A 13583-nucleotide genomic window follows, 5' to 3' on the forward strand; every position below is an offset into this window, starting at 1 on the left:
AAAGTGGGTACTACCAAGTTGAGTAACATTCCCAGGGTCAATTGCTGGTAAGTGGCAGAGCCAAAGTTTCAACCAGATATTCTCATATCCAAATAGAGTTTCCTTTCTGCCTTGTTGTGCCCCAGGTTATACCAAGATTTGCCTAAGAACTAAGTTTAAATAAAAGATTCAGCCTGTATGTGTAAATCCATAAACTAAAAAATATGTAAAACTAAAGTGTACTGAAATTTTATAGTTTCTCCTTGTTCCAGTAAGTATAAAATTGGGGATTTATCATAAGTTCTTTAAATTTCAAGAGCTATCAACTTATAGGTAGTTGTGCTATTATGTTACAAGGCAAACATCCTTAAAGAAAATATCTATTTATTTTTATGCATTAAATGTTGGAAATCATCCACTGCCAGAGCTAAATCACTTTTTTCTGTGCCTCTACATTGTTATGAATGCTTCATTTTTAAACATCCGAATATACATGGATTTTTATTTTTAGTTTCGTCTTCATATACCGTTTAAAGTTGCATCTTTTGGTGGGTTTGGTCGCGGCTGAATCAGCCTTACTAACTCCCATGGTGGTCAGGAGGAGGAGGCAAAAGGGCAAGGGCACTGATTACGTGGAAAACGGTGACGCACTTGAACACACGGAGACCCATCTCTTTCCTCTGTCTCTATTCTCACAGAATGTGCGACACAGGAGAAGGACTATTCACTTTTCAAACAAGGGAAGGAGAAATGATCTATCAGAAGGTCCATTCTGCGACACTGGCCATAGCTGAGCAACATGAAAGATTAATGCTAGAGATGGAGCAGAAGGCCCGGGTAAGGCCCTTTCCCTGGTAACCTATCAGCTTGGAAATGAATGTCACTGAGGTCTGATGTGCACCGTGGATGTGTGGGGCCATTCACGTCAATGCCTCAGTGTACACCCTTCCCTGATCATGAGGGCTTACCCTAACCTCTCATCTTTCTAATATCCCACTCAATATGTCACAGAAGAAGTTATTTGTGGCCACTAACTGTGAGCCCTGCACTTCTGGCATCTACCTATATAAGGCCTGTTGCCTTGGAAGTCAAAGAGAGTGGCTTGCATAATGAAATAAGAAGCAGTGTTGTCTACATGTCCCCACATGCTGTTGGACAATCTGAGATTTAAATATGGCTTAAAATAACTAGGAAGATTAAGTTCTCACCGGAAAGGGTTCCATCTTTTTTAATCTTTATGTATATCCTAGGTGCTCTAAAACTTCTAGCTCTTTCTGTGTATATGTAATCAAATGTTTGCAGAAGGAGCTTATGCTGGTTGCCAACAGAATAATTTGTCTCTTGTCTTGTCCTAGAACTGTACTCCAGTTTTAGGATCAAGCTAAAAAATAATCTAGTAAAGAATCTAAAGTAGTAAATTCTATCAATATGACTAGCTAAAAAATAATAAGCTTTACTACCAATTTGCTTAAAAAGCAACAGTGGAATGACTTGATTATAATCTTAAGAGATGAGTATTACTTTCTAGGATTTATAATGATGCGTTAGAGTTCATCTAGGGAAGGACAGTTGGTGTTTGGGAAGCATCTATAATTCTCTTTGTGAAACATCAATAAGTCTATTCTAGTTTAAGACAATGACGTTTTACGTTACTGTTATCTTAGTTTTCATTTCTAAAATTCTATGAAATATTTTGAAGTATAAATTTTTTTAAAGAAAACAAAGAAGTAGTTTAAGTGATTATATGTTATTGTTAATGCACTTCCAAGTCTCTCAATATGATGTATATGTATCTATCTCTCCATCTGGGATATGGTTAAAAGAGCTTTCTTAACACCTCGGGAGGGAAAGGGCAACACAGGACATTGGACTTCCCATGGGACTGAAAGAGTAGCTTGAGTTTTAGTAGGATGATTAAGATGTGACTATGGGAATGACTAAGAATCATCAATCAGAGAGGGCTGGTAAAAATGTTCTAGGAGGACTTGGGTTAACTCTAAATATTGTAACAATTATCTAGTCAATATTATGTTTTTCTAGTGATTAAAATCAGGTGGGAAATATAAGTATCAGATTTCAAATTATTTCAGAGTCATGCACATTGATCATCAGCCCACATTTTCAATCTGCTGCTGATTTTCAACCAAAATTAACCATGGGGTTAACCATGATGTCACTTGCTATTAGTTAACCTTTGTACTTCTTTACTTATAGTTGCTTTAAGCAAGCAAGAAGTCAGAGCGATTTCAATTATATTTTAATGATGGGAATTCCAAGAGCTCTTTCACATACTGTGATTATCTGCCATAAAGAGGAGCACACCATTGGTGCTCTGGGCTTGCATCCCAACACCACCACTTACTGACTGTGTAATCTTAGGCAAGTTATTTAACTCTTGTTTTCCTTTATTCGTAACAAGGGCATGTAATAGTTCTACTCATTCCGTTGTTATGAAGTTTTTGTGCATTCCTCTATATAAAGTGCTGAGAATCACACCAAGCACACAGAAGTACTACGAAAGCATTCATGATCATGAGGGTGATGTCGGCGTGACCTTGAATAATTATCAGAGTTGCTATTACAGCTACATAATATCCATCAAACGCTTTCAAGTATTTTGTGCCAAAATATTTGCTAAACAAAATTTAACTTTTGTTGTTCATGTTATATGTTTCTCACGTCCTGTGCCACAGAGAAGAAAGTCAAAAGACTGGAGCCATTAACTGTTGTTAATGGCTTAGAGATGAGATAATGGATCCAGTCACTACAATCTCAGGCAGTCTAAAAGTAGGGTGTATGCCACAGACATGGGTGCTGGTATCAGTGTTGAGACAGAAGGGAGAGTGCAACAAATATTTAAACAGCAGGCTCAATAAGGCTCAACAGAGGAACAAACTGTTTCTAGAAATCACAAAATCAGAGACTCCATCACTTGGCACATACATGTCAATAGAGTGCTTGGTTCAATTCCAGAAATGACTTCACAACTGTGCTTTTCTCTGAAGGTTAATACTAGTAAGAACTACTCCAGGAATAATTTGTTCTTTAGAGTAAACGGAATTAATCCTTTTCCAAGTGCAAGCTGCCTCCAGTTGATAAATGCCTCAATTTCTAAAATTCTACTACCATAAGCTAAGTTTTCCAGTTCTCTCAGATACAATTTTTTTTTTTTAAGATACCTACTCTACATACACAAAACTTTGCTGTTTGAGACAGGGTCTCGCTCTGTCAACCAGGCTGGAGTGCAGTGGGGTGAATGCAGCTTGCTGCAGCCTTGACCGCCTGAGCTCAAGCGATCCTCCCATCTCAGCTCAACTAGCTGGTACCACAGGCCTGCACCACTACTCGCAGCTAAATTTTGTATTTTTTATAGAGATGAGGTCTTACTATGTTGCCCAGGCTGGTGTTGAACTCCTGGGTTCAAGTGATCCAACCTTCCTTGCCCTCCCAGAGTGCTAGGAACGCAGGCGTGACCACCATGCCCAGTGATAGAAAATGCTTAAAAAAACTTCCAACAAGTGTGAAAGAATATTTAAATACTCTCTAACTCTTCATTTGTTATTTAAAATACAAAATTATAACTTGAAAGTTGGATAAACAAACTCAAGTGAGAAATAATGTCTCAACAACCATTTCTTACTATAAAACAAAGAACATGATCTTTTCATGTCATATAAGACCTTACTTTGTCCTTGTTTATAGCCTTCTTTCTTAGGGGGGAGGGGCACATGAATAAACATATTTGAATATGAATATGAATAAACATATTTGTATCCATAGTCTGAAATAGGCCACATTTCTATTTTTGCGTGAATCTCATATCTAGAAAAATTTCTCAGCATTGTGAGAAAACATTGCATTTGCCACTCAACAGAGTAACTAGATAAAAGAACCACTAAATTGGTAAGATAATTTAAGTGCATGTTTTGATTTCCTTCATGGGAATGAAAAAAAATATTAACTGACAATTAAGAAGTTATCTGTTTATTAACCATCCGCAAGATTGTAAAGTGCTTGCTGTATGCTAAGTACCCTGCAGGTGGTATAGAGAAATACAAGAGAAGAGCAAGAAAGTTCCTTCTCAAGTGGCCCAGAATTGTGTGGGATCAAATAATTTGTTCTACCCAGAACAAGATTATTTCATGTCCTTTGACTCCTTGAAATATCAACAGTTTTCCATACCTTTATGTACGGGTAAGACATCACCATCACCAAATTTTGGAAACGATAAAAACACCACTTGAGCTTGTTCATGTCATGGAAGTAGAACCTGACTGATTTTTTGGATAATCAACTCATTGGAGTCAGCCCTCCATAGAATGAATTTCTGTATTAGATGACGTGCTTGCCATTTTGCATACGGATGTATAGCTACAGCTTCTCATTCCTGCCACTAAGTGAAAATCAGAAAGTGGTCTTGGCAGAAAAGGAGACAGAAATCTTAAGGAGTCTCCATACCTTCTCCATTTTCATACTACAAACCAGTCTAATTTTAAGAGCTTTAAGATGCATAGGAGAATTAAGCTAAGGTAATACATACTGAACAGGAACTACTTTTGAGGAATTAATGTGTTTCAGATATTTGAGAAAATGATTAAAGCTAGATATTTGAACAGAATATGTTCATCTCTAGACTGTTTCCATTTTACAGAGATCATTCTTGTTCTTAGAGCTAGCAGACTTCTTTGGTTTCGATTGCCAAAAGTGTCTGTAGATGGTTTGACATGCTTGTGCAACATTATCAAAAAACGTTTGACATTCTTTGTGATAGAAGCTGTTCAGCAGAAACGGTATCACAAATGCACCCATGTGACTTAGCCTGTTAAGGTTGAGGATAGGCTGAAATCATCATGGACAAGGCCTCAAATGGACTGAAATAATTTTAGATTTTCATCGATCTGTTTTAGACACACATACAATTCAATGAAAATGCTTTCTTTTTAAATGTGCTTTTTATGTTCTTGAGCAATTATAAAATGCTCACATGTAACAAGCAGTTGAGAAGACATGAGAAATTGCTTTTTTTACTGTTAGAAACTTACCCAACTACTGATTACTACCAGTCCATGAAATATTTTTTGTTCAAATACTTGGCATGAACTGGAATATACTACCATATTGCATCCCTTTCAAGATACACATTTTTTTTTCACACTTTGACATCTCTCAGGTCAAATGAGTTAGTTTAATCAGCAGCACTAATCTTTTGTAGTGCTACATAAAATGACCTTTTATCTTAGAATTGATGGCATCTTAGAGTGCATAAAATGCATTACTTTTTATAACCACAGAACACATTTTTATTTATAACTTGAAGAACTAAGAAAGCCTTCCAGGGTGAATTCTGTCCTCAGCAACTTGGTTTCCATTTTAGTAAAAACATTCTTCTTACATTTTACAGGTTTATCTATTAGTATAAAAAATTTTTTCTAAATCAAAAATATGAATAATTTGAAAGCATTTTACTCTAATGAGAGTTATACAAATTAGTAAGTCTTTGTAGTTTCTTTTCTGGGTATATTCACAGATGTTTAAAAGTCTTCGAAAAGGCTAAGATTGCAAGTGGCAACTGATATTTTAATATGTAAGAATAACTGCAAATAAAGTTATTCAGAGTTCTATTCATGATTTTATCACTCAGTATTGTCACTATTAATCATAAGATTCAGGCTTTTATGATTGCTGACAGTGATGAGTTTTCTGCCAGGAAATATTATTTGCGTATTTGTGAATTTTTTTTTAACTGATAGTCATGGACTGTGATAAAACACAAGCCGGATTATTATGGTCAATAATGAAAATGTGAAAATGGATCTGTGATCCAAATTAATCAATTCACTTACTATTGTTCAGTTTCAGAACATTAAAGAAAATTTAGTCTAAACACCAAAAAAGACCTCACATGGCCAAGCTCAGTGGTGCGCGGTGGCTCACACCTATAATCCCAGCACTTTGGGAGGTCGAGACGGGCAGATCACTTGCCTAAAAATATTAAAAATGCAAAATGTTAGCCAGGCATGGTGATAGACACCTGTAATCCCAGCTACTCGGGAGGCTGAGGCAGGAGGATGACTTGAACCCAGGAGGCAGAGGTTGCAGCGAGCCGAGATCGCGCTTGACCGACAATAGTGAAACTCCATCTCAAAAACAAAATGAAACAAAACAAACACCCACACATACATACCCCCAAGAACAAACAGGTATTTCTGCATAAAGATACAAAGGAGGTGGAGATAGTGAGAAAGCGATGTGTAATTTGTCTAAATCAGTCTAATCTCTCATCATATGAGTAAAAATTGGACTACGATGTTTTTTCTTAAAATTTATTGTTTCCTTAAAATTTGATACTTTAGATGTCGCTTCAGAAAATGCACTTCATGTATATATATGTATATGTATGTATTTCTCTAATGCAATTAAATAGATCAGAGTTGATTCTGTATAATAAAAATGATTTCCTAACACAAAAGATTGCAATCTGTGTTAAAATACAATTTTGTTTATTTGCACTGCTGGAACTGAACAATATGAAGAAAGCTGCATAATTGTGGATAATTTTCATAAATGAAAATATCAGATTTCAAAGGTTAATCAAAATGCCTCAACATACAGATATTATGGCGACATACACAATACAACCCAATGGCTCAGACTATCTTTTCTTTGAAACAGTGCTATAAAATTGAAGTGTTTTTTAAATGTAGGCCACTAAAATCTAAGTTGATACAAGCATTGCCTGGAAGGATAATAAAGGCTACTTTGAGTGCATGTGAGCAGAGGTGTCAGTTCCTTGGATGTATTCAGTGAATGCAGATGCAGTTTGTAGAAGAAACACAGTAGGATTTAGGAGGTTGATTCTGGGGAAAGGCTGCAGCAGAGCGATGTGACCTTCAGCAAGTCACGTACTGTTTTAGTTACCTGTAGTTAAAAGATGTTGAGTGAAGCACACTAATATAATATGTACTTCAGAGTGTTAAAAAACCACTGGTCTTTAGTGAAAAACTCAGTAATTATGAGCTAATTCATAAAATGGCTAGCAAGAAACAATTTAGCTTTAAGTGGGAAAAACTTTTAACCATCACTAAAAATTCATCCCAGCTTTCAGTACATGCAGATATTGGAAATTAATTATATGAGCTTAACGATAGCCTCTAGATTTTGCTATTTTTTAAATTTTTAAAGAGCCCAAAATTTGAGTTTAAATCACTAAAAACTTTAATGTTTCTTATTTATCATGTTCCTTATATTCAAAGAGCATCTCTGTAAATGTGTCCACTTACAAATAAACAGAGATAAAGATATACATGTTCTTAAATGCATTACTGATTGCAGATGGAAATCGTGTTGAAAATGACAGTTTCTGCTATTATTCCCAAACTCAGCTTATTTTTAGACTTCCTGAAAATATTTTAGTCTATACATGGTTTAATTTATTTATTCATTCACTCAGAGACAGATATTCTCACTCTGTTGCCCAGGATGGAGTGCAGTGATGTGATCTTGGCCCACTGCAACCTCCACCTCCTGATTTCAAGGAATTCTCCTGCCTCAGCCTCCCTAGTAGCTGGGATTACAGGCACATACCACCACCCCCAGCTAATTTTTTGTATTTTTAGTAGAGACAGCATTGCAACATGTTTCCCAGGCTGATCTAACTCCTGAGCTCAGGCAATCTGCCTACTTTGGCCTCCCAAAGTGCTAGAATTACAGGCATGAGCCACCAAGTTTGGCCAATACATAATTTGAAATATACATTAACACTCATTTTTTTTTAGATTTAATGAAAACAATAACCTGCAAAGTTCAATTAAGTGACATCTAGCACCTTTCATTAAATGATCATCTAAATATTACATTTTATTTGTCATTCTGGTACAGGGTTAGCAAGGTATCTTCTAATTCCTTTCCATTTATCTTGAATAAAATAGAAGATTAAGTCTGTGAGAAACCAATTGCCCATAACCCTTCAGACTTCAGAGGACTATTTAAACGAGTGCAGACAGTGCCAAGCATGGCTGGCTGAAGGTCTTTGTGGTCTCTGTTCCCATATGGTTTCCAGGTTTGAGTTCTTTCCCAAGAATAAATAAAAATTACTGTTCTCAATGGAAAGAGCATTTGTATGCAGCATTTTCTTATTAAACAATATAACATTTCCTTTTACAATTGGCATACATTTCACGTGTCACATTGCATGTTTCTGGTCACTTGTACGTTTGCAGTATTTCTTATTTACAGTTATTTTTTCACCCAGTCCCTCTTATGTCATACCAGAGAACATGCTGGCAGGTGCACCTAGAGGCATTCCTTAACTGTCTTCATCATACAGAGAAAGCTATGGCTAACCCTTTCCAGCTTACAACGCACGCACGGGAACACACATTCTGCTGCTATTATCTCACTTGTCTCTCATCTGTGTTTCACTTTTCCCCACCTGCTCATATTGATCAGCTATTCCTCATATTCATTTGGGGGGTTGTATTTCTATTTGGTAATTAGGCTTAGATCAAATTCTATGTCTGTCTTCATTGTCATTCCTTTAACACCTCAATTTGGACAACTTTCTGTCTTGGCCACATATACACGTGTAGACCCCTTTGCTCTCTGCCACTTCTTCCATGCAGGAGTAGAAATTCCAAAGCAGCAATCTTTACCAAGCACGTAACATGTGACAAACATTATGCTTTTCACTCCAAAAGTATATCATACATAATATTTATGACACTTTAGGTATATTACATTGACTCCAGTTTAAAGATGAGAAACTACATCTTAAAAATTATGTGCCTTCCTGAGGTCAAATTAGGAGGCAGCCGCGGAGTGGATATCGGATAACAGAAAGCAAAGCTCATGTGCTTAACTACCTCTGATTCTGCCATGCACATGGGGTGTTCTGTCTTAAATGTGAGAAAGAGGCACTCACATTCCTGCTCTGCTTTTGTGATGTTTACCCAGTCGGTGTAATTCTCATCTGTATCCTGAAGAAGAGATCCAGTAATTTATTCTACAGTGAGTCATGGGGAAGAGGGAAGAACATCAGGATTCCGAAACCTCAGAACCATCACTCAATGGCTGTGTCACCATGAACAGATTATATTACCCCTCTGCACTTCATTGTCCTTGTCTGTAAAGTTCAGATGGCATATTTGTTGAAAATTTATGTGAATATTCAGTGGTATAACATATGAAACCAATTTGCACATTGCCAGGCACATAGAGAATAGCTCATAAATGTCAATTTATAAATGCTGAATTTCTTCTGTCTGTTGTATATAGATTTGTCTCAACTGCTAATCTGACTTGTAAATTTTTAAATAATCACTACAGAGGTAAAGAGCAAAAGGAAAGTCAGTGAACGGTTTCTTATACAAATGAATTTTATATAAGTGAACACAGATTAGCATCAGTGTTCATCACAGGGGCAAGCAGCCTCAAATCAACAAAGGAAAAAATTTCAAGGACAGTAAGATTACCTAGATCATATTTTTGGTAAAAGCATGAAGAGGTGTGAGTTGCCAATACCTTCATAAAATTCCCAACACTTGTTAAGCCCACCTGTTTCTTCCTAGTAACTTAGGTCCTCTCAAAGGGAGAGGCTAGATGTTCACATTACAATATATTGGGGAGGAAGCTCTTGTTTTTTCAGAATACATCAGCATCAAAGTCTAAAGAGCAATGGGCTCAGAGTCTGGAGAACTGTTTTCTGCTGGGAGCTCTATAGTTAAGATTGTACCTTGAGAAAATTCTTGAACTTTTCTGCATACTGAGTTCCCATCTGTAAGAAAATTGCTAGGTTTTCTAAGAAGAATTAAACCTTGAATTGTATGGCTTGTCCACATAGTTTCTTGAAGCTTCCTCTCTCCATAGCAGCCTCACATGTATGCAGCCTTACATGTTGACTTGGAAGAAATGAGAGAAAACGGAACTGGAATAAGGGCCTTAGAAGTCATGTCCACAGCAGACATAATGTCACATCTACCACATGTTATACTGGTCGAAACAGTCACCAAGCAGCCCAGATAAACAGGAGGGAACCATCTCACATGCACAGAAACACAGACTCAAAATAAAAGGGTGCAGGCAAATTTGCCAAGCAAATGGAAAACAAAAAAGCAGGGGTTGCAATCCTAGTTTCTGACAAAGCAGACTTTAAACCAACAAAGATCAAAAAAGACAAAGAAGGGCATTGCATAATGGTAAAGGGGTCAATTTAACAAGAGCAACTAACTATTCTAAATATATATGCACCCAATACAGGAGCACCGACATTCACAAAACCAGTTCTTAGAAACCTACAAAGAGATTTAGACTCCCACACAATAATGGGAGAATTTAGCACCCCACTGTCGATAGATCATTGAGACAACTCAGCTCTGGATCAAGTGGACCTGATATTTACAGAACCCTCCACCCTGTTGTTGAATGCAAAACAACAGAATATGCATTTTTGGCACCACATGGCACTTACTCTAAAATTACACATTTGGTAGTAAATCACTCCTCGGCAAATGCAAAAGAGGGGAAATCATAACAGTCTCTCAGACCACAGTGCAATCATATTATAACTCAAGATTAAGAAACTCACTCAAAACCACACAACTACATGGAAGTTGAACAGCCTGCTCCTGAATGACTCCTGGGTCAATAATTAAATTAAGGCAGAAATCAAACAGATGCTGGCAAGGCTGTGAAGTAATAGGAACAATTTTACTCTGTTGATGGGAATGTAAATTAGTTCAACCACTGTGGAAGAGGGTGTGGCAATTCCTCAGATATCTAGAATTAAAAATAACATTTGACCCAGTAATTCCATTACTGGATGTATACCCAAAGGAATATAAATCTATTACAAAGATACACGTATGCATATGTTTACTGAAGCACACTTCACAACAGCAAAGACATGGAATCAACCCAAATGCCCACCATTGATAGACTGGATAAAGAAAATGTGGTACATATATACCAGGGAATACTATGCATCCATAAAAAGGAACAAGATTGTGTCCTTTTCATGGACATGGATGGAGCTAGAAGTCATCATCCCCAGCAAACTAACGTAGGAACAGAAAACCAAATACCACATGTTCTCACTTGCAAGTGGGAACTGAACAATGAGAACACGTGGACACAGGGAGGGAAACAACACACACTGGGGCCTGTTGGGGGGTGGGGTGGGAAAGGGAGAGCATTAGGAAAGATAGCTAGGCTTAATACCTAGGTGATGGGTTGATAGGTGCAGCAAACCATGTAGCACACATTTACCTATGTAACAAACCCGCACATCCTATACGTGTACCCCAGAACTTAAAAATGAAAATGTTTTTAAAAAGGAGAGAACATAGACAACTTCTGAATGACTGCTTTTAGAAGAATTTCAGCCATCTTCAATCTTTCACAAAACAAAGCAATATTTAACACTATTTATGATGCAGGGTTATGAGGAAAGGTATTATGCAGAATATCTTGATGGTGAAGAAAAGAACAAAAGCACAGAGCAGAATCATGATTCCAGTTTTGCTTCAGGATAAATGGCCTTGGGAATGTCAGTATCTCAAAGCTTCAGCTTCCTATCACTTTAAGGAGGGATACTTCGTCCCTTTCCTATCTTGTCGGAATTTTATGAGGATGTAAGTAGATAAAAGTCAATGAGTTCTGGGTCAAATGCCAGGTAAAAAAATCACTAAAGGGATATAAAAGTATGGAATATTTGAATTTGGCTGAAAATAACAAAAAGGCATTATATATATATAACATATGTTAAAATGCTCAATATTTTCTACTAGACCAAGTGCAGATGATACAAAGAAGATATTAATGGATGACGAACAACACTATTTCTTGAAAAGGAAGCCCAGACTTCCTAGGAGAAAGTAGAGGATATTCTTAAATTATTTGTTTGGAAGAACAGGGGCTAGAAGATGGAGGTGAAGTTGAACCCTGGGCCTGGGCAGACATTTTACAAGTAGAGTTTAATAACCTAGCTAAGGAAGGAGAAAGTAAGTTATAGAACTATAAAACAGTCAGCTTTGTGAATCTAATAAAACACCATTTTCATGTATACAATGCTACTTAAAAATGGGCCAGGAACATGAAAACATGGGCAAGGAACACGAGTAGACATTTCTCAAAAGACATAAAAATGGCTAGAAAGGTTCATAAAAAATGCTATACATGGCTGTTTATTAGGGAAATGCAAATAAAAACCACAATGAGATATTGTCTCACACCTGTCAGAACGGCCATTATAAAAAGATGAAGGTAACAAGTGCTGGTGAGGACATGGAGAAAAGGGGACCCTGAACACTGTTGCTGGGAATGCAAATTAGTACAACCATTGTGCAAAACAGCAGGGAGGTTCCTCAAAAATTTTAAAATAAAAGTAACCCAATACCAGCCATTCTGTTTCTAGGCATTTACCCAAATGATTTGAATCAGTGTCAGAGAGATGCAGTTCTCCTATACTCACTGCAGTATGTTTCACAATCATCAGTTTATGGAATCACCATACGTGTTTACGAACAAATGAATGAATTTAAAAATGTGGAATACATATACAATAAAATACTATTCAGTCTTAAAAAACTTTCTCATTTTCAGCAGCATAGATGGAATTGGAGAACATTATGCAAAGTTAAATAAGCCCGGCACAAAGAGACAACTACCACATGTTCTCACCTATAAATGGAATCTAAAATAATCAACTCGTAAAAGTAGAAAGCAGAAATTGGCCACAAAGGCTAGGGGCTCGGGGACAACAGGAAAATGACAGTCAGAGTACAAAATCTCAGACAGGAGGAATATATTTTGGTTTTGGGGTTCAACTGTGGCAAATATAGTTACTAATGCTGTTTTGTACATTTCACAAGCGCTAATACAGTGAATTTCAAATGTCCTTAAAGGACAGGTCTTTGAATTAATGGTAATGTTAGACTGCTTTATTTCGCTTGCATTCATAAATTATAATATCATGTGCCCATAAATATATATAATTATAAATTGTCAATTTATGGTACAGTTAAAAAAGCACTTAAAGATACAAGAGGAAATGGGCAGAAACATGCCAGTCATTTGCAATTAACACATTCATATCATGATACAGATTAGAAATTAAATAGAGAAGGAAATGCAGAGGGAAGTGTTTATCATGTGTATATTTGAGTGTGTGTAGTAGAGAGACTACACCAATGTGTGTATCTTTTCAAGTACCTATACATTGTACAGAAATTGGCCATATATTAGTTTAAAATGAAAAATAAACTTCAATATATGGAAACTATCTAGTGCATGTTCTCTGATCACAAAATATTAATTAAAAACTAATAATAAAAATTGCACAGATAGCCTCGTGCAATGGCTCATACCTGTCATGGCTGTGCTTTGGGAGAGAGGTGGGAGAATTACTTGAGGGCAGCGTTCCAGACCAGCCTCGGCAACACAGTGAGATCTCATCTCTATAAAAAAGAAAATAGAAGTGTACAAAAAAAATCATTACCTTAAGAAAATATATACAAGCAATACTTTATGTAATAAAAGAAAATAAAGCTACAATTTACAATTATATAATTTTAAGAGAGAATACCTCCTATTCTGCTTCATTCAGAAGC

General features: G+C 36.5%; 1 protein-coding gene across 1 annotated transcript in view; it reads left to right on the forward strand.

The window, feature by feature from the left end:
* Positions 1–13583, forward strand: part of DOK6 (docking protein 6) — a 446729-nt gene that overhangs the window by 341892 nt on the left and 91254 nt on the right. The window contains exon 6 of the mRNA XM_002757321.7: positions 678–816. Coding sequence (XP_002757367.1) covers positions 678–816 — 139 coding nt within the window. The remainder of the gene's footprint in view (positions 1–677; positions 817–13583) is intronic.

Source organism: Callithrix jacchus, chromosome 13, assembly GCF_049354715.1.
Source record: "Callithrix jacchus isolate 240 chromosome 13, calJac240_pri, whole genome shotgun sequence".
Lineage (NCBI taxonomy): Eukaryota > Metazoa > Chordata > Mammalia > Primates > Cebidae > Callithrix > Callithrix jacchus.